General features: G+C 33.5%; 1 protein-coding gene across 1 annotated transcript; it reads left to right on the forward strand.

The window, feature by feature from the left end:
- The first annotated feature begins 2266 nt into the window (after positions 1-2266).
- LOC132547326 (calcitonin gene-related peptide type 1 receptor-like) lies at positions 2267-26669 on the forward strand. Its single transcript, XM_060211090.1, has 13 exons — positions 2267-2471; positions 3977-4119; positions 16861-17353; positions 18056-18171; positions 20505-20596; positions 20814-20964; positions 22193-22343; positions 23189-23249; positions 23492-23573; positions 23786-23868; positions 25101-25236; positions 26089-26130; positions 26250-26669. Exons 1-13 carry the CDS (start codon positions 2267-2269, stop codon positions 26667-26669), a joined length of 2175 nt encoding a protein of 724 aa, XP_060067073.1.
- The last annotated feature ends 52 nt before the right edge of the window (positions 26670-26721 follow it).

Below are 26721 nucleotides of genomic sequence, written 5' to 3' on the forward strand. Positions count from 1 at the left end.
TAAAGAGGCATCCTTTTATATATTTTAGTCCAACGTCATCAGATGACAAATGGTGGTCTATTCAAATCGCGCTTTGTATGCGGCCCCGTCTGTCCGTCTATGTTGGGTCCTTTATATAATTCATAGAAAACCACATGGCAGGCATAGAAAACCACAGCCAGACGGGAAATTTGGACTTCGACGATTGAAAATTGCTGACTGCATTACTTGATACATATTAAATATATTTTTTTGAAATTTCATATGGTGGTTCATCGTGGTGCTTGTTGACATTTGAGACCGGAAAACAAAATTGCTGAGGTAAATCCACAATTCAACTTTTTGTTGTGATCAACTTTGTCACGCGTCGTGCGTCCATAAACTTTCAACATTTTCCATGACGTTTTGATGGTATGCATGAATTGACAAAGGCTAACTATCATCAGTCACAATTTCCTTTTCATTACACTTAAAAGCTACTTACACTTTAATATATGTATTCAATATTGCTTGTCTCAGGTGACCATCAAGGCCGCCAGGCCTCCAGTTTATTTAGCGGTACTGGGTAGACCATCCTCAATGGTGGAGTTTCCAGCATTGCTAATTCCAATACAGGTTGGCCTAAAGAATTTTTTAACCCTTAAAACATTTATCGATACCTTGCTTTGTGCAATCAAAGTTGGTTCCCTTAGCTTTACATTTAATCCAGATTAATGTTCCTTTCACTTTCCTAATTAACTAATTACGTAACTAAATTACTAGGTTCGAACCAAAAACTAAATACCAAAATACTAAAACAGTAAGTATACCGCCGATATTATTGATTTTTAAGCATGTTGTGAATAAATCTTTTTTGCGAATATTCAGTCTATTCAAAATTATTTAGCATATAAAAAGCTTTATCTCTTATCCTAACCTTACCAAAAGATCGAAACTTCACCATTTGTGTAAAGAGTGAATTTTTGGCTTTGGTTTGTATCACCCCAATGACTTGTTGAACGATAGTGGACATAGGAGATCACCCTGTTACACCCCAAACCTTCATGTACACACGTGTCTTTCCTAATATATAACAACCCCTACTACGCATACAAGTAACGGCGCTATGTCCTTGAATGACTATATCTGTCAATTATGACTAGGACGTTAAATACTATATATTATATGACCGATAGTTACTATACAAATCTTCCAACAATATATTACATACCCCAATATCATCAATTGTTCTTTTGACATTGCTTTCTACATTTTCTACTAAGACGAAACCGTTAAACACCTCTGACAGTAGTGTTCTCACAATGAGAGACATTAAAACCAAGAAATCTGTTAGAATATTATATACGTAATTATTAACAAATATAATGTAAACAATTTTAAAAGCAGATGGCAATTTACGTTAGTGTTTAGGATGGTACATGAAACATCCAACCGTTATCCATAGAGGATCTATTTCAAGGTCAGTCTTCCCACGCAAAAAGCACACTGTATATGGAACGTTTCAATCAAAACTCGACCATATTGCCCAAGCACGCAAAACACCAACTCATCTTTCATCACAAGCTGTGGTGTCCTTGGTTCTCGCGTATTTGTTCACATCATCTCATAGGGAAAGATCTTAACCATAACATTGAAATCTGCACTGATGAAAGAGAAATGTTGTCTTCCAAGCTACTTTCCAGATCCAATGAAATCATTAATGATCTTTTGGAGATATCACATATGCTATCAAAGCAGGAATTATCTTTTACTCTGCGTTTCTCCTTACTGAATAATGCAGATTGTAAAACCTGGACTGATTGGACGGGAACACATTTTCTAAAAACTTCTGTCCGATAGTTCCTCCTCTATTCGCAGTGGTTTTTACACTCCAAACACCAAGGATGCACTTCTGTTGTTCTGGGTAACAATGAAGACGGACACACTGTTCAACTCTTTTTAACATGTCAATTTCCAGTATATCGCAAATATTTCATTCCACAGTAAAATATTTGAAATAACCATTGTTCCTTTGTTCCTTGGACGTGATCATCTTACAAGAGAAAATATTCTGGAGCACTACACTGTAATCTCAGAAGCATTTCGTGGTCAGCAGGCGACTTTCATAATTGACGGTATATATATTTTTATTCCTAAGAATTCTGATCAAAAGCTCCAGATAATCTGCTACTGTGGCAAGAAGAACTATTTGAAGTTTATGAACATAGCCCTGCCTGATGATTACATTCCGGACACAGACGGATCTTCTCTTGGAACCGATAATGGTGCGAAAATTACAATAGCCACCATGGATCGTCTCTCCCAGCTGGATAAAGATGACAACGCCATTGGTGATCGAGGGTTTAGGGATATTTTGCCAGATTCCAGAAACCTAGGCAGACTCAACATTACGACCTATAAGCTAACCTTGAAAAATCTATCATTAAATCCAGATGGGGAGTCATATTACGTACGATTCAAGCAATGGCTGTGTTTCAAAACACAAGATGCCGGCAACTTTTGCATTGATGCTATCGAGACATTCGTTAGAAAAGTGACAGTCTAAGTATCTATATATGTTACAACAAACGTGCGGGATGCAAAGGATAGGGCGCTGACTGTCAAACTAAAAGTGAGTCTTAGTGTTCACAACAACTTAACTCAGGGTGTGAAAAATGATCATCTTACCAGAAGGGCCACATTAATATTTATGACACTACTGCAAATATTAGTGACTTTCCAAAAAGACATGGAATACTTCGAACAATATCATGTGGCACATAACAAATGTCATTGACAACAGGCAACATAAGAGAGCACCTCAGTGGTGATGGTGACTACGAGATCTGGATCTATCGGCACTCAAGATAGAGTACGATGTCAGATCCACTCAAGGTGTAAGAGCAGTGTAAAGTACAATGTTTGGATCCAGCATGACAGCTCCAACGCCATTAATTATATTAAAGATTATAATTGGCAGTGTCCTGCTGGACAAAGAACAATTAGGGTATGTGCCCACGTAGCCAGTATCCTGTACTATGTATGTAGTATACTACATGTATTTAGAAACCAGTAAGCATTTGCATCCAATGTTAAAACAAACAGACAAACCCCGAGTAATGTTGATTTTGCTACCAACATTCATCTTCAAGGCATTAGGTATAGCCGACTTGGACAATTAGAACTACATTACTGTACGATGTAGACCAATACTGACATGGCAATCAGATTCTAGGACGAAAAAGCCTTATCGGACTCCAGATCACGTGGTTTAATGTGTAAACCAACTTCAAGTTATCATTTAGCATTCTTGATAGATTATTGATTCAGTAGTTGTATGAACATTTAATTTTTGTGGTTATTAAGAAACACGACGGTCATTTTGAAAGTTGAAATAACAGTTTAGTGGGAAATTACTGCAGTTGAAAATCCCTGTGTATTGATAAAACCAGTGCAAACATTTTACTTCAGTGCATTTTACAATAAAACAGATTTTCCCCTTTGCTTGTTTTACCTCAAAAATACATGACACTATCGTCAATCAATTTTTAAATTACTCTGCAAAAAACTGCTAATTACTATTTTTGGGGAAATTATTTTATACTGTTTGAAGATTTGTTTGCAAATAATTACTAATGAACTTAAATAGGAAGTTAATTTTTGATGTTCAGAAAATTTTTCTTAATATAAAAAGTCGTGTTCCTTCGCAAAATCCATCACGTTGTTATCTCCTGTTCCCGATGTATTCCAAATTGTGGTTTCTATTTGTTTATATGACATCTAACATCATATTATCAACATGTTCATGTTTAGCTCTTTGGGGAAATGAAGAAATGATACCGTAGCATTTTGCTAAAAAACATTCATTTTTGGCAAAAAGGGTGCTATATTATTGCGTATGTACATGTTTGAATTTAAGTGCCTATTTGTAAACGTACGACTACAGAGACTACAATAGCAAATATAATCTGTTGTATTTGCTTCTTTGACCTTTTTGAAACTTTTTTTTCTGTTGTAGAATACCTGTCCGCATTTGAAAACCTGCCATTACTTTCTAGGTTGACCAATATTTACATAGCGGGCGTCGTCGGTGAATCAGAAGACCCTTACTCTTCCGGAACACCTGGTCTTATTCTCCTTTTACCTTTTCAGGGGTCTCTTGTAAATTGTTTGTACATATGTTGCCATATTTGAGTTTGAATTTTGATTATGTTGACATTTTCATGCTTTAAATGTATTTCAACTGCGTCCTTCAAAGTGCCATTACACTTTAATGACCGTTCAAAAAAGGTAGCCAGTAGCCATCATAAATTTTGATCGATGAATCTTGTTATCAAGAAAAAGTGAGTACTGGATGATCATTTGAAGGTTTACCATGGACTTAAGTTATTCACGACCGACTTTGGGCTTAAAAAAAGAATTCCCGATATAATGTGGCTATCTTGATATTAGATAGTTCACGTTTAGAATAGCTTTCTTTGAGGTAATTTGTAGCTTCTTCTAGGTCCTTAGATATGTGCGTCACAATGGCTCTGATGTTACTCTATGATTAAATAATTGCAGAGAAAAGAAAGGAAAAGATATAATTGTTATTGAAGATGATGTAGAGCGGTATCTTCTGTACTGTAATAGCTTCTTTTTGCACTATTCTGTTTCACACTCACTGCAGGCTTATTTATGACGCCTGCAGGCTAATAATATGTAAAGCTACTTTCCAATATGACATAGAGTGTCTGTAGCCTTTGCGGTGAGTTACTGTCGTCCGTTATATGATCAATAACCTCCTAAATCATTCTGACAACGCCTCAGTACTGACTTTATGTCTGCAATCGTTGATGAAAACCAACATAATTCACGAGAAACTGATTCTTATAGGACTTCCTAGTGTGATATCTTGTGACCGACGTAATCTTATTATATTTGACCGACAATACAACGAATCAGAACGTTGGAACGATTAACGTCATGCTTTTAGCCCAGTGTCTAAGCTTTAGTAACTCCTGAGACTCTTGAGCTAATAACTAAAGTGAATTCAATGTGTCCGAACATGAAAGTCTTGGAACTGTTAGTGATCAACTCATCTACTGCATGTTTCTGAAATTGTTGATTTTTGTTGAGATCGGTAATGACGAATAATTTCATTATGTTCGCTAGCGTTGGGTGTGTTTAAGAGTGTCCGTTTTGTTAAGACTTTAAGAAATCGCTAAAGGCTGATGCAAGTATTCTGCATGAGAAATTATCGATAAGAAGACATCAGAGATATAATTCCACCGTTTTCTACCACATGTGTGGTGTTGACATTCATCATCGATTATTTATGTTATTTGCGGCGTTTGTTTTATTTACCAGAAGTAGGTTAATGAATTACTATAATCGTCGAACAGCGATGCAGTACATATACACTTATGTCATTGTAAATCATTTTCTGTGTGCACGATTACATTAGAAGACATCAACAAAGGCAAAGTACAAATTCAGCGATTGTTGATCCATTCTTTGAAATAGTGAAGACGTAGATTTCAAACATAAGACATTGCAAACATTGCTTTTTGATACATTATCGCAGTTAACTGGTTTCAGTAATGTTCAGCATAAAGAAATAATAATAAATGCTTAATAGACAGACTGTTCTGATCTATGTACTGGTCATTTTATCAGACGTGTATCTAAAGATATACTAATGACTTGCCGTTAAATGATACCGCTGTGAGACTAGTGAGAAGCAAATAGGAAAAAAAATATGTTCTATCATACTTTACTTATTTAATGGTTAACCGATCAATTTACTTTTGATCATATCTTTAAAAGAAAAATAGATCGTAAACTTCCCGATTCAAATGCAGTAAAGGGAATACTGACATGTCAACAGAATACTATTTCAAGCTCAGATTCGATAAAACTAGAGCATAATGTAAACAAAAGAAAGATTTACAAGGAGACTCTTGAAAAGTACAAGGATAATATAACTGGATGTTCCGGAAGAGTAAGCGTTTTCTGCTTCATCGACGACACCCTTGTCTGTAAATTTTCGTTAATCGAAGTAAGTATTGTGTCATTCCAAATGAGGAAAAAAAAATAATAAATAAAAAAAACCGGAATCAACAGGCATACTGACGAGCATCAAACACGATCGACTACAAATTGTATACAAAAATAGCTTATTTCCCTACGAGATCAGTATGTTGACTTTAAACTTCCCTATAATTTTCATCAGTATTTTTCAGAACCCTCTAGCGTGAGTTTGTCAGTTACCAAAAATCTTGCACGAAATATCTCGAACAAGTCCTTGAGTATCAAATCAACTGCACTATTGAAGTACCATAATTTGGTGGTGCAGAATTTTTGTATCTCGAAATGGAAAATTCACAACAAATTAAAGTCATCACGTTTATCTTGGTATGAGGCTGTTCATCTTAGTTTTGTCGTAGCAAAAATATGAGGTACACGTCTGTTCTGTCCTAGATTTCCAATTTTGGTTGGGATGTACAGTGGGCATCGTCAATATTTTTTTGCTATTTCATCATCGATATATTTTAAAGTGAAATTGAAGGAATTTGTGTTTGTGACCTAATTTGATAAGCTCCCCTATAAATTCATGGATTACTCCAGATTTCAAAAACATTCTGGAAATACTAGCACGTTTTTTGACGTCAGAAAATGTCCCGTTAAACGACAACGCCAAATTGTTTTCGTCACTTAACGTGATATTCCACACTTCTATGTTGTTATATGTTAAGAATCGCTTTCAACATTGCGTGAATCCCAAATTAGGATATGACACAAAGGTTATTCCACCTTCGTTTCATCTGCGTCCGAGGAGGAAAATCGAACGGAAAAATAGGCGAATTTCGATTTAGTATCTACTGCTCTCATTGATTAAAATTGCGAAAGTAATATATAATCACTAGACGACCTTCAGACCATCTGGTTTCTCATTTGATATTATATAATTTAAAAGTATGATAGACGAGTGAAAAATTGTTTGTGGATTATAAACACATATATCTTCAGTTAAAATTGCAAAATCGTATTGTGAAATAGTTACGACTGAATTTTGAAATATTTGTTAAAAATATCATGGTATTTATGTATGTTCGGGTTTACGCTTTTATAGATCTGATTATGCTTTATGCCAGTAGTTACATTTGCTGGTTAAAGAAAACACCCAATTGGAAATTGGAATGAAGCATGATAAGTTATAGTTTTTAAAATGTTAACATCTATAGTGTCCTGCTTTTTCTATATGTAGCAACATTTGCTAAGACGCAAGAGAAAACACCAGCGGAGAATTTGTATCTGAAACCTTCCCTTATCAAGCGTGCCGGTTGTAGGGGAAGTTAAAGCGTATTCCAATATAGACGATTTATTACACGGAGCAAATGTCACTGTAGTGGAGCGGTAGTTGGATCAGCAATTTTTTTTTTATCAAAATGAAGACAGATGGAAGAAGTTTGATTTCACACAGTGTAAATCATAGTTATGTGTTAAACTCTTCGTTGAAAAAAAAAATTATCTGAAGTGATGGCTATATTTGTCAACCTGCTAAAGGTTTGTTACATGTATATATTGCTACTTGGCTGAAGAAATCAACATGTTCACTTTCTGTAGGTAGCATTTGTGTGTTAAAGTGTGTTTTTGTTTTTTTTTAATATCCAATTCATTCGTTAAATGTAAATTTAACTAAATTATCATGAAGTGAGATATTGTTGTAAATTATTATCCATATATTGCGTTTAGGTTTTATGAAGAGTTACTGTTGGCTGTCGGGTAACACCGCCTTTAATACAAGGGTTAAATCAATTAAATTTCCAGACACGTTAAACTTCAAATAGTAATACAACATCTTACTTAATATTAGAATCGTATCAAGTGGTCTTTCCTAAAATATCCCCTCCGAATTAAGATATCATATGTAGACAGAACTATTGGACAACATAACTTCAATTCTAAAGCTCTTGATTAGCAATGTTGACCTTAGATTTGACATTCCGGGAATGTCAAACAATCCCGTTCACACGAGTATGTGTATCACACCTTTGTACAAAGCTTGGTTAACGGAGTTCATTTCCACACACCACACACCTGGTTTATACTACCTAACAAACAGATACACAAGTCACGAATGAATTTGAAAATAATATTCTATATCTTATTTCCTTATGTGGTATGGAGTTGGACATGTTTGGTGCTCGTTAGTATACGTTAGTCCTGCTATCGTTTAATGTCCTTATTTGATAACGTTACATCACTTACTTTGATCGAAAAGATTTACAAATAGAAGACGCTTAGCTTTCCGCAACTACTGGTCTTTTAATCATTTTTTCTTTCTCAAGAGTGAAATTGTTTGTTTAGTTCATCTTTTGCCCTCGTTTGATTGAATTTGAGTTTGGATTGCGACTCTTTTGACATGTTGGTATTTTCTTAGTTTCTTCTCTTATGTAAAAAAAGACAACGCAGAAATTATCACATATTATCATTAAATTACATAAACTACAAAATGTTTCAACTTCAAATTTAATGTAAACGGGGATAACTGAGAATCGGGGCATTGAAGGCGAATCCACTAGCCAAACATTAATCTCCTGAAACGTATGCACAGTACAAGGGAAGACTGACCTGAATTAAATCATGGTTTTATTTTTCTGTAGCCGGACATCATATCCATCTTACAATAATATTTTTTCTAAATATAAAGCTGCATTCTCTTTTTTATCCATTCTGTCACATAGAACTATGTGATGGACATACAAAGTAACTCAATATAAATGAATGATGTGAAGGAGTGAAGGTAGATTGATTGAAATGAGGAGGTTAATGGGACATACAGGATGTTTCTAAAAACAAGTCCTTGATGGAGGAGATCGGAGTCGGTTTGACTCAGCATAAGTGTTGATTCGGCTTACGTACAAATAAAACATCAGCAGGTGATTCACCTGAAGGCTGAGGAGTGGTCTCCAGTATATAAAAATGGGAGTTAATTACATGGGTTTCATAGAATTTGACCTATGCCAACAGAAGTCCATGCGTGTTACCCACAGACAAGGGATACGTTGTAATGAGAGAAAACGGGAATTTATATCTGCATCTTACTTCGTTTGTGGTTTGGTGAAAGAAATCTTATATTTCGCAGAAAAAAAAAAAAAAAAATGGAAAAAGAAGCTAAAATATTCACTGTGATTGAGTTAAAAACATTGTTTCCTGGTCAAACATAGGGTAGCGTAGTTTTTACAGTGTAAATATGATAATAATAAATATGTTCACATGATTTCCGATTTCTCGAAAGTCCATCCGACCTGCGAGAAAATGATTTTGTTTGCCACATTTTAACTTTAAACCCACCAAAATACAGTTTTATTTGACAAACGTATCTCAAACAGTTTTCATCACCTATTTTATGAAAGTTTGATAATTTTTTGTCTTTGAGACTCGGTTAAGATCAAAGTTATCTACCCTATGGGACTGAAAAACTTCTTGCACATATAAATTGGCCCCAAAGGCCGTTTGTATACTTTATACATCTGCCCCTAAGTCCCCTTCCACATTATATATATATATATATAAACCTTAAGATCTCTTGTAAGTTCAAATATAAGTACGACATAACGCTTGTATATATCTACCCGATGGGCCTCTTTTAAATATATTTATCTGGCCGACAGTCTTAGTTTCATTTAAAGAAACTATTACGACTATATCATTTCCGTTTTAAAATAAGATTGAAAACGGTGTCCAATAACTGTAAGGATGTAATACTCCATTTTTATTATCGATGTGAAATAATGTGTGTGGATTATTTACTGTTTTATCAGATTCGCTGTATTGTTTGTGTACTTCCACCACTCTAATTTCTAACTTGATACGACATCTCTAAACAATCACATTTCCATTAAATTCTGGCAGTTCAAGATATTTAACTTCATCGATTTTGGCAAGTTCAGGTTATCTACAGACAAGTAAGAAAAGGTTTAAAAATCTGTGAAAGAAGTGACCTCTTGTGAGGTTGATATCAGAGGTCGTTGTGACGTCTACTGTCAAAGTGATATGAGGGGTACAAACAGTGGTTATCGTGGCCAGTGAAAGCTACCGGTGCAGAGACATGTAAACATGAAGTCGACAGTCTGTGTATGTTAGGAGAGAAAACATGGACAACGGCCGGTTATTTAGACTGTACTGAGATGGATACCACTGTTGCAGGTAAGGAATGTAACGGTGAAATTCGCTGCATTCTGTTTGTTTGGATAATTCTGGATAAAGATCACGAGATTATTGTTTGAATTACATGGCATATGAGATTTATTTACAAATGGATTGAACGCTTTACAATGTTAAGTCAGTGTTATTATCAAATACAATATCACCATTAGAGTTCCTATTTATAACTGTATATGGTTTTGTTTCACGCTAATCTCCATAGTCTTTACCGATTTAACTGTAATTCGATGTTCCTTGTGTATTTCAAAATTCTCTTTGTATCTTTATTCATGGGTACTGTACTGATAAACAAAAACATTTATTACTGACAAAAGCTTAGTCACTCAATTCTTAGTCTGGGATGTTAGTCGAAAGTGTATTGATCAAGCAGATGGTTCTTATTCTTCAGGAACCACCTTTTCCACCCCTCATTTTATTATGTCAGAGTTCATATTGACCTGGTTTAATATAACTTGAGTTTGAATTCAGATTCTGGTAGTGCATAAATACTTTCTGTTTTGTTTTTGCGTATGTTCGTAAGGTGGGATCCATATAAACAACTTTTGGTAGTTAAATGTCAACCTAGAACTTACTGCACTTGCTTTTATTCTTAAGCTAGAGAACAATACATAGATATGAATTATGATGAAAGCTGCTAACAGCAAACCACGTGAAGGAGGCTTTTATTTGCATGAATGCGGTTATCAATACCTTATGTCCTTTCCGTGCTGTTAATCTAGTAATGTTTGTTGTAATTTTAAAACAAATAAAATAACCGCTATTACACAAGAAAATTGGATTACTAAAAACAATTACAAAGACACGGCACCGTCCAAAACAGTATTCATTTCTTAAACTGTTTCGCTAATTCTGTTCTCTAAACACCTCCCTATCTAGACTTTGATATTTCTTTTGATGAATTTTGATTTTGTACTATCTGCAAGATTGTAGGTGGTAGACAAAGCTGGTGGACGTTAATCCCCGAGGTTTGCCGTAACCCGTATTCCACGTTTTAATTCATTAGAAGAGTGGCGTTGTTAATTTACACAGGCTCTTTACATTTTCTATAATTATACGATAAGCAAAAATTACAATATCATAGAATCATAAGCCCAGTAAACCTTTCCATCTACATTTTTACATTTTTCTCATCGGTTTTATCTTAGTATTCAAATGTTAGCCCTTTGTATTAGTGACTAGTCGTAGAATGACCAAATAATTGTTATTTACAAACGATTACAAATTACATATAGTCTAGTTTGCATTGTTTGTTTTCACGGGTCCGTGTAAAGCATCTTTCGTTCATATTTTACCTTAGTTGTATTGAATTTGAGTTTGGATTATGATTCTGTTGACAGGTTGGTATTTTCACTGTTGTTTTTGCATTGGAAGGTGAAAATCACTTGTGTATAGTTTGTTCAAACTTTCAGTACAACTACGGGCATGCTATTACTGAAGTAACGATACCATATAGACTAAGATGTTCCAAGGGTCTCACAGGGGTAAAATCAAATGTTTCTGTCATTCTTCTCAGAAAGATATAAAACGTGATTGAGAAAAGAAATAACATGTTATACATATACGTAATGTATGTTCAAGTCTGTTCATTTGTGATCTGCTGTAAATATCAGAGACTTTAATATCATTACACCGTCTGCTGCTATTTGACAAAAGGATTGAGAATAACGCTATATTTAAGTATATTTGTAAGTGACTAATTAATAATAATGGATCCCAAGCTACAATCTAGATTGTTAAGGTTTATCATTTGAATGAGGTGTTGCCTCTAGACAGATTTAGACAATATATATATATATATATTGTACAACAGGGTTGGGAGATATTAATGCTGAAATATTGGCTTCACTTTAACTTTCATTTAACGACGAAAACGGCTTCTGGGTCTAACTTAACATATGACAGCACGACATAAATTGATACATATTCCTCAGATTCAAGGATGTAATGTCAGAATGCATTTAATACATCTATACCAGAAATATTTACAGTCAATCGTTAATTAGTGTATACATAATGCTATACTTGTACTTAAGATATACTTCATAGTACCATTCTCAGAAAAGCACATCGTGGAAAAACATATATATTCTGTATTTTCACTGTTTATAATATTTATAATGATAATTATCATAAAAAATATCAAGGGTAACTATACAATATGGTCTGTGAACAACGATTTAAGTTACAAAATGTAAATTTAGATATCGAACATACGTTGAACTAAGGTTGAATCAAACCCTGTTATATCTAATATCTGCAGTAATAAAACAATTTAATGAAGATTTATATGTCAAAAGAAAAATTGACACTATATTTCAACAGATTACATAATGATCTACTTTCTAATATTTTATCATTTCAAGAATATCAAGTACGTGTGTATATTCTGAACCTAGCCACTATTCAAATGAAATAAAACGTGGCTCGCAAATTTATGATAAGTCTTAATGACGTCCATCATCCGGGAAGAACTGAACTAACAGGAAGTAAACCAGTGAATGAATTTAAGGAATAAATGGTACTGACTACATTTAGAGATTTCTGCTAAAATTAACACCATGTCAATGATATTCAAGTAAAAGTAAGACCAAAGTAGTACATGAATGAGGTCATCAAACGTTTTCTCTCGTGCAAATAATCAAGTATCAGGAGATTTTAGATAGCTAGAGAGAGTCAATATAAAATGCTTTGATTATAACATTTAAAATGGGAATGTCTCACTATACTATACACACATTACACTTTGTGATATTTGTTTCAGATAGAAGTTAAATATTGATGCATTTATATTAATGCGATATTTGTTTATTATTGATATAAGGGAAATAAAAGCATATGGAAATATCTTAAGATTTAATTACTTAAGATTTTGTGAGAAGTATTATTGGCATACAGTGTGCATATTGTCGTAAAGTAATTTTACAATAGACGTTCCAAATATCGAAAATTATCACACAGCCCGATGCATTGTCATCACACTGTATATCTTCTTGTCATATTGGTAAAATACCTTCTGACACAACATTGATAATATGTTATATACGGAAGTGGGATGCATCTTCTTAACGTAAATAGTATTTAATTAGCTTTTTGCCAAACACCTTCCATTATTACCATAATTCGCTCCTTTTGACATGTTGTCCTCATTGTTTTCTGACAACTAAAAGGTGCGTGGGAAAAAATTCGCATATGATTGTCTTTGGGTTATGTCATTTTTTCTTTGCAGTAAATATATCCATGTACAACGAAAATCAAATATGTCATTAAGAAACAGGTTATAATGTACAGTAGGGAAATAGAGATTATCATACCACACAGTTTGGTGATACGACTCTCCATGTAGTGCTTAGCTAATGTAGACGCGTCGAAATAGGTGTACATTGCCTTTTAAATAATTGTTTGGTTCTACTTAATTGAATTCCTAAAAAGTATTGGAATGTGCTGTTCCTTTGCATTGATTGTGATTATAATATGTAAGATACGGTCATTTACGTTACATGAAACTACATATATGTATACGTGACCATTATATCATATTGTATACCAATTGTCTCTGTGTAATATATCTCAATATGATAGTGATAAAGTTCTTTACTTCATATTATCTTCTCTTTTTTGACTTTTCTTTTTCCCTGATATAGAAATAAAAACCCTTGAGTACGAAAGGATTAATCTTCACGTTAAGTACATATTACAATACCAACTATATTTACAAAAATGATTTATTGTACAGTAAAGCGTGCATTTGATAACAAACAAAGATTGCGTTTGTTGCTTTTGGTTTCGATAAAATTTTATCGGGAGAATACAACTTTAGGTGTTATAAAATGGCAGTTTTATCTCCTGCAGCCAATCCGCTGTGTGTGTACTAAATGACCGGTGATTACTCCACACTTAATGTGTGAAAGCCTCGCTTGACGTAATGTATTCCCCACATATAACAGCTACCATTTGAAGTTCTTTGATGTGATGTATTTTCTGTTAAGATAACGTTCAATTTCTGTGATTAAATACATGGTTTCTGACTATTTAGGTAACATATATCATAGGTAACACCTATTATATGCTGTTGCTCGGTTTCAAAAGAATTTTGATTTTACAAACAGAATTAATGCATGAAAAATAATATATATATAATCGGCTCGAGACACATGTTGCCTGTGACTTACTTGTGGATTATCTTATCCTGGTGTGATCGACCAGTCCTTACATAACACTGAAATCAACTGACCAATAACAGAGGTGCTTGTCGGTGAACACGTCCTTATTCTTTTGTTGCTACGATAATTATGCATCAATATTATGAAAGATAAAACAAACATCATCACGCAGTCAACTCTGAGATTGTCAACTGAACGAAACATTTAAATGCTCTCTGTGTACTTTTAGTACAAAGTCTTCACTGATGACATTATTGGCGTGCACAACATCATCAAAATTTCGTGCCTTTCATTGCTCTCGTTTTCAGATGGTTTACTGACTTTTTAACGTACGTTTTATTTGAATTATATCATAGGTGGCACAGGTCTTGGTTTATAAGATTTTTGTTCTCTCCTAAAGACATTACTCTTAAGTAGCAGTGTAGAGAAAATGTAATAAGGAGAATTGGAAAAAAAATATATTAAAATAAACAGATACCGGACAATAGAGAGACTTGTATGCTTATGTTTTCAATCTTTACACTTTGTATTTTAACAGATTAAAATAGTATTCTCTCTTGGATTCGTTTACTGTAAATCTTAAAAATCTAGGTCACAAGCAGATGATATATTGCCATTTTCGATAACTTTGCGATTACGAAGTCATGATAATATAGAATCCAACTGAGGCTACGATTTCCTTATTTGTAACGTACATTTAGAGATATCGCGTGTATTACCGATATGTATTTGCTTTACACACACACGTATGAGCGTTTTATCTAAAAAGATTTTCGTGTAGATAAAACGGATCTACAGCAGTGTGGTAAAAACCGTCCTATATAGGTCTGGGGGTATTACAGAACATCCCGGATATCAAAACAGGATACCATCTACAATGCTGATTTTTGACACGTCATATTCTGAAGATTTTTTAAATCTCCTGTCAAACATAGGACCAAAGGTCTGTGTGACCGTCCATCCATCCGTCTGCAATCTATCCATCATCCGTCCTTCCGTTCCCTAAAATTTGTACATCGCATTGACAGGTGTCTGAAAGCTATATTTGCAAACCTACATAATGACATTAAAACATAACATTATAGCACTGTCTCTGCCTGAACTTCTCGCCAAGTGTAATTCTATATTTAGGATTATTTGACTGCTCGGAAGTTTAATATCGGTCCTTATCACTAACAGATTCCGACGTTGTGCTATTCAAACTACAAGATAACTAAATTCGCTTCGGTTTACTGGTAAATCTAGATGACCTTATTGACCCCAAACCATAAATGACAATTAGGTACACATGCACCATTGCTACATATGAGGAATGCGTACTGACTAAATACATTTTATACTGCATATGAGGAATGTGTACTGACTAAACACATTTCATACTTCATATGAGGAATGTGTACTGACTAAACACATTTTATACTGCATATGAGGAATGTGTACTGACTAAACACATTTTATACTGCATATGAGGAATGTGTACTGACTAAACACATTTCATACTGCATATGAGGAATGTGTACTGACTAAACACATTTCATACTGCATATGAGGAATGTGTACTGACTAAACACATTTTATACTGCATATGAGGAATGTGTACTGACTAAACACATTTCATACTGCATATGAGGAATGTGTACTGACTAAACACATTTCATACTGCATATGAAAAATGTGTACTGACTAAACACATTTCATACTGCATATGAGGAATGTGTACTGACTAAACACATTTCATACTGCATATGAGGAATGTGTACTGACTAAACACATTTTATACTGCATATGAGGAATGTGTACTGACTAAACACATTTCATACTGCATATGAGGAATGTGTACTGACTAAACTAAACTAAAGTTGAAAAAGTAAAATGGAGAGGTGCACTGATCTGTAATTCAATATCATTTTGGTTATAAGATACAACGGAAAGTCACGAGATTGCAGATGGTAGATACTTCTGTTGGACATTTAGTGTCCGAGGTTTGCCGTTACCTCCATCACAAGTTTTAGTTCATTCAAGTAGTTGAGCGGTTCAGAATGTACACATTCTCATGCCTTTTTTAAAAGTGTTACTTATTTTATGCAGGACTTCAGACGAAAAGGGGAACTATGAGGACTTCAAACAGAAAATGCATATACTTGATTTTAGTGGTCTGTGTTATTTCCAAGGTATGTGCAGATGAATTAGTGTTATACGTCCATGCGATCTGATATTGTCGTTTTGTTATAAACACAACTAAACTGATATAATCACGATTAATTATGAAACATAAGTTCATTATAGTAAGTGAGATAATAACTGTTGCTCTAGAGCACTTTAACGCCAACTTGTGTTCGTAGCATGATTGACAGACATTGACTCTATGCGATGATTTATTTTGCATGTTAATTCTTTAATTCATTTACATGATAATTATACACTCCATGAATAGTGGTTAAAAATAGATTGACAAGCCTTTATTCATTATCCGAAAATAACGACACGTTATGTTTTACCCTTATTAAGCACTAAATTATTTTGTTTTCAGGACGCTGCTTCCACGAGCACAGTGGACAGAGATTCACATACATCAGATGAACAGCCAACTTGTCGTGATCGGGGCATAGTTCGTACTCCATTATACTATCGCATTTCCACTTGCTCTGAATGTTATTTTTACCTCTTTATACGGAATCCAATGTTTCAAAAAAGAATGACCTTATTCCAAAACGAGTATATTACATACCTTTTAAACAGAAAAGAAAATATTCGTATATTTCCCGATGTAAACAACCAAACAAGTATGGATCACGTGTGCAGCACAATCAATGGGGAACAATACGACTGTAACGATTGGAGTCAGTGTTGTAGAAACGCTTGGAGTTGTTGTGAAAATCAAATGGAAAATCCTACAAAATCAAGGCAGGCAATGTGTCCTCAGACATGGGATGGTTGGTCATGCTGGGATTTTACAGAGCAAGGGACAACGACAAGTCAAGTCTGTCCGTCGTTTTTGAAGTACATCATTTTGGAAATGAATCGTAAGTGTTAAAAGGTTCTTTTAAATACTTGTTAATTACATTCAAATTGAATTCTTTAAAACATCTGATTGAATATTCCATCACAATAAATAATGGTACAAATTTTCATTAAAAGCGCGCGCTTATGTTAGCATATGCATAGTTTACGTGTAAACTAAATTGTCAGACTGAAATGTAAAGTAGGATTTTCTTTGTTAGGCGTTTGAAGTGGGAATTTCAATATATAAGTAAAAAATCACATAGTATGGATGGATTGGTCCTGTTGCAAGAACCTTTGTTTAAGCAGTGTAAGGTGTAGAATTCAGTATCACAATGTATAAGGTATAGACAACAGCAAATAATTATAATAAGCAAAAAGGACAAAGAGAATAAGACAAGGTGTTTTGGAAGAATGAAAGCTGCCCTTATGTTAATTCTGTTTGGTGTCATTCGGATTGTTTTGAAGTCTAACATTTATAATTCTATTGTATTGACAATGGTGAATAGGGCCATGCATTGTGGTAATAATGTGTAAAAAGTATTCTTGAACAGAGCAATAAAACATTAATCCTTTCGTCTTCATTTTTCTATTTTCTAATTTCTATTAATATATGAATAGATGCAACGGATTAAACAGATTTTAAAATCACATTATTACTTAAGATTTATCACTTACTTTTTTATCCTTCACACATTTTTTATATCTATTTTTTAAACTTTCAGCCAAGGTAACGAAGCAATGTACAACTAACGGTTCTTGGTGGGTGGACCCCACGTCTCATATGGAACGTTCCGATTACACCACGTGTGTTCCCACTGAATACCGTAGCTTACTCAAGGTAATATTAGACATACCTATATTACCGAATCGGTCTTTGAAACAGGGATACATTTCGTCAATAATGACTTGTAAAGGATAAATATAACAGCTCGATATACTTGTAATGAATCTCATTTTAATGTCAGATCTCAATTATTTGCAATCACTCGTTTAAAGGAAAAAATAGAAAACCAGGCGTAGTAGGATCGTGAACTAATCTATAACTGTAATAAGGTGTTACTTACGCATTGATTGCTAATATTCACGATGTAATGTATTAGTTATAGTTTCAACTTATTTCTCCCTCCGTAAACTAGTTTATGAAGGTGTGGAGACAGCAGTTTGTGTTTTCATATCGAGATCGACGAGGTCACAATCGTAGAAGAAGAATCAACTTGTGTGATATTTATTTTAGTTTTTTAAATACATTCCAATATGACCTAGTCAGTTGCATGTTAAAATGAATCCGCCTTACCATTAAACATATGTTTAACGTAAAAGCTTAATTAAATAATGCTAAAACTTGGAATGTAATCATATATAAAAATCTTCTTAGCAGATTTAGGATCGCGGATTTTATTTACTTTAAAAGGAGTGTGATATTAAGACTAAATGAAGTTAGTCAAAGGCTTTAAATTTGGTTTTTTATATGGTTGTTTACAATATTCAATTTTCCCTCCCTATCAACTTCTCACTTTAGGTCTCCATTATTCAATCCACCGTCTTGATTCATATAATTGACATAATACGTTTTATAATTAAAATTGTGTGGACTACACAATAACTCTCAATCATATGCAAACACTAGATAAATCTATATATATCTGTCGATGTTAAACGTTAAATATTGATCGGAGTACATTCATTTCCTGGAGTCTCTCCGTCTATTCTTCCTACCTCGTAGAGACGCATGTTGAAACGAAAACGAATGTAGGTACCCATCATTTATTCAAGGCGGAACTGTGTATACTATCTTCTTATACTTTGCGATGGAGGGCGGAGGAAAGGTGGGATCACTCTCTTGATTTATAGTTTTGAATATTATGTTTTTTCATTAAAATAATCTAAGATATGCAAGTATACCTATAATTAAGTGCTTATGCCCAATGCAAGACGTTAAAAAGATCATAGTGAGTGGAATTATTGAATAAATGTAAATGTTTGTCACAAATATAGATCACATGTTTATCCATCAAAGAGATTCTATTATGATAGCTTGAAGTTCCTTTCAAGGAAATTATAAGTTATACAATACAAATTCAGAAACAAACATAACCAGATTCACAGGAAAAAGGTTCCATTATCAGGTTAATAGGTATGTTTAACACGCCACACTACATTTTCCTTCAGATTATCAGTAATGACTTAAATATACTATTTTACGCAGACGGTATTTTCGATTATTAGTATTATACCATTATATAACTCATCAGTTTTAATGTATTATCACTATCAAAATATAACAACCTCAAGTTAGTTTCTCTTTGAATTTGAATTGGTTCTGCTATACTGTTAAACTTTCAAAATATAAGTTAACCTTTGCCCTATATGTTTACTTTTACATTTAACTGTAGATTGTAAAGTAAAAGTTATCAGAACTTGTAGAGGAAAAGAGTTTTTGTTTGTCTAATGTTTCAAATCAGTTCTGATTAAGCATGTGAGTAGCGTGGCTGTATTGTAGATAACCAGGCATGTGTATATATGTAGCATCTGCTGGCCCGCTATTCCAGTATGTATGTACATACACTCAGGAATGTCAGTAATGCGATACAGAAATGCCTATTCCTTCCTCACTTTGAGTAATTACTGACACATGCTACACATGCTTTAATGCTGTTCGGATGCAGTTGTGGCCCTTTATCAAACAGATACTTATAAAACGATATTAGATTTTAAGACTCTTAACAACGACATAACCTAATAATAGATATGTCAAAATGTACAAAATAATTCATTATTATTTATGGAAGTAAACAAGAGTACTAGTATATTTCAGATGATTAAAAGGCAACATCTGGTTTGTTGGTATGTTAATATACTAGTACCAATGATGAAAATGACGCCTCCGTTACCTAGTATATAAGCACCTCGAGGACCATGTATAGTCGGGAGGTCCGATACCATTGGATAATGCTTATCTGTTAAATTGAATGGAACCAAAAATAGTTTGTATTCTCCCAATGGTGTAACTTGACTTCTCTTTTTATTAAGTTGTTTCGTAAATAGGATTTTTCTGTTTATGTTTCAAACAGGAAATACAGCTATTTTCGATTCTTTCTATTTTGGATCCTTATCCTGACTGTACAACGGAAGCCCCGTTTGATTTTCAATATAAACCAATCTTTATTCCAGGTGTATAAAAATTCCATTATTGTCGGGATATCGCTGAATGGGTTAGGAATACTACTTCTAATACCCGCAATTGTCGTCTTCATCTTTTACAGGTAAATGCACAACATTTATTGGAATTAGATCCAGGTTTCTCAGCTCCAAACAAATGACTTAAGCAAAGAGTAGAATTGTCATTGGCTGATAATAAGCTAGTATGTTGCCATGTCAGTAGTCGTATTGTTTTAGCGAAATGAGCACACAATAAATACAGTTGTAGCTGCAGATATTAATGTGATGAAGTACAAAATGTTTGTCATGTCTTTTATATAGGCAGTTACGTCGACAGTTGAGGATTCGAATACATATTCATCTCTTCACATCGCTGCTCTTATATGGCATTATCTGGATGTGCTGGGATGTAGTGGTCAGGTACAACAGACTGGTCCACGATGGAACCCACTCTCTAGTTCACACTGACCAGGTTTGCTTGTGTCATTGATTTATAAGATCACATGATGGTTTAATAATGGTTAAAGGTTTTAGCTGGATTCTCTGTATTTAATTATAGTTTCACAAAGTAATTGAAGTCATTTTGTATGGAACGGAGGTATTTGTGAGTAATGACAATAAAATCAGATCAACATTACTGCTAATATGAAACAGTACCATTTAATTGTAACTGTAAATGTTTTGTTTTGATTTCATTTTCAGAAAAATTATTTGATTCATATCTTTGTGTGCTTGAGAACATATCTAGATAATGCACTGGGTACTCTTTAAACCGACTATTGTCTATTTCCGGCTAAGTTCCATTTCATTATGGAGACAGTTGTCATTTTTTTTATATGTTCCAGAGTTAATATTCATGTAAACATAATCATAATCGAAACTTAAATGAAGAAAACCTAAGGCAAAATATAACAAAAGAAAGGTTTACTTGGAGAGTCATTGAAATGTAAGCGTCATATTTTTTGCCAACGACGCCCATCATGTAAATCTTTGTCAATGAATGTAAGTAATGTCATGTTCTCAAATGAGAACAAGGCATCCGACAACATGCAAACTGACGAGTAGCAAACACGTCCAGCTTAATGTTGCACAAAAATTAGAATATTTTTTAAAGATATTTCTATGAAAACCGCACATTTTCCCAATTGCACGACAATCGTGATAATGGGAACATGCCCTTGGATATCGAATCAGCTATGACATGTAAATATCACAGGTTGTTGATGCAGGATTGTTGCTATCTAAAAGCGGAAAATTGACAAGAATAGTATTGAAATCATCACACTTCGTGTAAAGCTGTCCAAGCCAGCCAACAGAGAGGCAAAGTTAGTTCTCATAGCTATCCCAACTGCCTGTTGGAACATATTATCATTACACTCAACAAAGATGTCAACCAGAAACTCGGTCATCTTTATGATTTCTTCCTCAGTATATTTCTTCTTTCCCAGTGTATCCGTGACAAGCAGGTGCTCATATTTAAGGCTATTGATATAATCGGGACACTGAACATGTGTTATCATTTGTTAGGCATTGAAAGTAAATCCATTACACAAAGCCCGAGAGACAACATAATTGAAATAACTCAGCCTTAGCATTAACAGGACAGAAATAAATGTTCATGTCAACAAACTTTTAGTAAAATATTGTGTATATATATCGTGGAGTGTTAAATACATCATTAATGTTTGTATTTTTGATAGGACGGCTGTAAATTCTTAAATATACTCCGGAGGTTTGCTCGGATCGCGCCTTTCTTCTGGATGCTATGTGAGGGATTCTTTCTGCACACCTTATTGATGAAGGCATTCGAACCCCCGAAACAAATTGTTGGATATTACATCTTAGGATGGGGTAGGCTTTAACAATTCTTGTCAGAATAATCAAGAGACCTACAGTACTATTGATTTTTCTGTGTGAATGAAATGCTTCAGTAAAATGGAACTAAAATTCAGGCCTTATTTTCTTTTGTAGATTTAGTTTTGTCATGAGGTAGACACTGCTAATTGACAATAATCCAAGAGGTTTTCTGTAATTTTCGTTTACTCTCTAAGCATTAGAAAAATTGCACGGTTCAGAACATAAGCACATACTGGACATTCGTTTAAAACAATAATGAAAACCATGGTATGTTTGCATTTTTCGGTAAATATACCAACCATTTTTCATTGAGGAACACGCAAAGACGTGGTAGGAAGCTATATATATCCCAGTTTTATCAAAATATATCATCGATATTATTGCCTTAGCAGAAAGTATCGATTATTATGGTATTATTTATGTTCTTATCATATGATAGACATTACTTTGCTGAGAAGATGGCAAATGATCAATGCCAAACGGCGTTGCTATATCGTGTTTCACTGAAATCAATTGTCAACATATTATTCACACATGAGTGACGGATGAACATTAACACAAATACACATATATGTTTCTACAACAACTGAAGTATGTAAAAGTAACTGAACTTTACTAAAATAATATAATATAGATGCAATTACTGTGATGAAAAAATAGTCACTTTTGTTACGACGTGAAACTGAACATTTTTGTACATCGTTTATAGAAGTAATAGAAGACTTTTCTTGAAGCCATAACATTTGATATAATGTAGTAAAACGTTCAAAGAAAATAAAACATGTTATGATTAAAAAACGATATATTGCTATTGTTTAACACCTTTCATTTCGTTTGAGGATGTCCTGCCTTTTTCGCCGTTCTTTACGGAATTCTACGAAAGACATTAGCTGACGACCAGTGAGTAGAACAAGTATGCCTAGTTGTACAAGTTTTCTTAATTTAAAATTTACTTTCATTATCCAGTTAACAAACACGATCCATCTGTCTGTTTTATATGGATGATTAGGTTCTTAACTTAATTATTAAAAACGTATGTTACCTCAAGCGAAAAAAATCTGATTTCGAAATACGGAACCTGAATGTAGACTAGCAACTGTATTTAACAACAACATACATCCAAAACTTTCTGTTTTTACAAGGTCATGTTGGATCCAGCCTCCAGAGGGATCTACTGGTGGTATAGAGTGGATCATTACTGCCCCTATGTTAGTCTGTATAGTGGTAAGGCTACTTCACTTTGACATAAATTGCAGCTGTGTATTACACTATCATACTAATATATTTCAACGTAGAAATTTGCTTTAAAATATGTTTTATTTTATTTCTGTTCCATTTCATCGGTAGATGCAAATCTCAAATCTCATAACTCTAGATGAATACAATATTAACCATTGATAACCTTTGTAGTCACTCAGTTTTTAATCTCGTTTCAGATTAATCTTTTCCTGATGTTAAATATAATTCGAATCGTAATTAGACAAGTGTCATCCCATCCACGAGAGCCGCGAAGTTACAGGTACATTTCTACTATAGTCCGATAACCATCACTTCGATAAACAAAACAGCAACTAAATACCTTATCACTTCGAAATAAGACGCGGATTATTTTTTTTTCGTAGTAAGGTGAGGTCTCTTCAAATGATCAAATGTAAATAGAAGTTTCAGTCCTATAGGATGTTGTATCGTTTAAGGAGAGACAAATTTTGGGTGGATTCCTCAATATAGCATGTAGCCTTTCATTTCCAAGGGGATGATTTTTTCCCTATTTTCTGGGTAATTTACGTGATCGTAAAATGTTGATCCGTGAAATATAAAGACCCTTGGAAATATTGTCCGTGATATTAAGTGTTTCTGTGAACACCGATATATCGTTAGGTTGCATCTAGGTACAGACTGTTTGCACTCATTACATGAATCGGTTGTTACGAGTTATTCAGCTATTTAAACCTTTGAAACAGATATTATGTAGTAAGTAATATGTACATCGCTTTATGCTTAGGGCTATTCGTCAAATAAATGATATCCAGTTAATGCCAGATCGCGGAATTCTATTTTAAACATTAGATCCTATGAATCATATGGAAATCGCGAATTGTTTTGTTTAACCGACAATACGATATGCAACTGTATATATCAAAATTTTATTTTCTATGTTGTCACAATGTTATCAATCGATTTCGCGATACTTATCACAATGGTTAGACTATCTGAAAAAAACCTTAACAATATTTGTAATGTATTAATAGATAATTGTAGTAAACATTTATGATGATTTTAACTCAGCAATGCAAAAGAAATGATTCATTAGTTTATGGTGATGGAATAAATGTAACCTCTAGCTTCATGATAAACCTAACTATTTTAGAAGAATAGCTTGTAGCAATATAAGCATATATATATAGAGCAACATTTATTAACAATCATAACCAAGTAAAACTGACTAATTTGCTTTTAAATGGTTTTAAGGACGTGTCACAAACACAATTTTTATAACTTAGTTGGGAGAAAAGTAATTATTGAGTATGATTTAGCATGTAAGCAAGATTTTAGAATAAAATGGCCAAAGGTGTTTTTTAAATACAATTTTAAATTGAATCAGTTTAACGTTTATACTGTTGATTAAAACAAAATGACTAGTTTACTATCATTAAGATAATTTCAAAGAGCAGTCATCAAAAGAACATCCTTACTTATTAGTTGGTCATTATGAAATGACTTGTATTTTTTGGTTTGTATGTTTTTTTTCAGGCAAGCGATTAAGGCTACCTTTATCCTTGTTCCACTATTTGGTGTCCATGTGTTTTTTATAATCTACCTGGTTCCTCCAGACCAGAAAGCTTTCGACTTTTTCCAGATGGCGTCTACAATTGTATACAATTCACAGGTGTGCGTTTAGCTATATACCAAAGATAGATATTATTCGACTTTTAGGTATATATGATATAAACACATATTTATATCAATCTGCTTATTGTATGATTGACAACAGCTCTTATCTGATATTGATTATTAGGTCACCTTCTCTACAACGTAAGTGGTCTATTTCAGTTACAGGTGAAGGCAGATGACAGCAATATTCTTTATCGACCCACGGTTTAGAATATAAACATGTACTTCACGTTTTCGTTTCTTCTTTTTCTGCTTTTTTAAATTTCCAGATACCATGAAATTACGAAATTTATTGAAACATAATTTGTTTCACTTCCGTGCTTTCTAAATTTTAAAAGTGGCATTAAATTTTCGATGGTACCTTCGATTATTCTTTTCGCCATTTAAATGTTTTAAACGCCAACTGTGCAAATACTCATTAAATTCTTTTGTCCACTTTTGAAAAAAAACTTATTTTTGTGTTTTGTCCCCACGGGACCATTCCCTGTGTTTTTTAACATTTCATTTGCGTGTTTTTAAAGACGTTGATTAGTATCTTATTAGAGGTATTATGTACAATCGCTCTAGATTCTTAGATTGTATACAAGACACACTTGAGAATCGTATTCAATTTTCATATGAAAATTTACTATTCACTTTTATTTCAAAATTAAATTGCTACATCAAATGCAATAAAAGTGTTCAGTTTTGAGTCTTGTGACACTGGGAAATTATAATCCATTTCATGAATTTGGCGAAAATGACATTATTTTTGTTTAAAAGTTTTAGTAAAACAAGTAAAATGTCAATACACACATTATATATATGATATCTAAAATTATTTAATGCTATAAATCTTATTTTCCAGGGAATAATCATTTCGCTCATATACTGCTATTTCAACGGAGAGGTGAGTTATTCTATGGACCCTGGTATCCTCTCTCTTCAGATTGTGTTTCTTTTTAAGTTGTTTTGTTTATCATGTTTTCATTGTAATTTGGCTGAAGTCTTAGTTTTCATGTTTTGTAGGTTTCCTCTCTAATCAAAGCCAGTTATAGAATACGACGAGACTCAGCTTTCATTGGAGATTCTAGAAGGAGTTTGACATACCAATCAAACCTTCGACGCCTATCCAATGTTTCTACCGACATACAAAATGGTGGCCATCCCAACAGGATGTCTGTAAGACGAAATAGTTCAACAAGAAGTTTATGTCCAAATAGTGAACAAGTGGATTTCAACAATATAAGATTATCTGTGATAAGTGAAAATGGAAACATTAGTGAAAATGGAAACATTAGTGAAAATGGAAACATTAATGAAAACGGATTCATAAGTGAAAATGGACATTCGGACGAGATAGGAAATATAGATGAAAATAGAAGTATGAAAGAAAGACAACATAAGAATGAAAATGGAAATAACTATGATATGTCAATAACGCAATAAGCACTGACATTGCAGAATTAGAAAATAAGTGAATAAGAAGAATAGATATTTA

Source organism: Ylistrum balloti, unplaced genomic scaffold, assembly GCF_031769215.1.
Source record: "Ylistrum balloti isolate Yb309-2 unplaced genomic scaffold, AGI_CSIRO_Ybal_v1 Utg369946, whole genome shotgun sequence".
Classification (NCBI taxonomy): domain Eukaryota; kingdom Metazoa; phylum Mollusca; class Bivalvia; order Pectinida; family Pectinidae; genus Ylistrum; species Ylistrum balloti.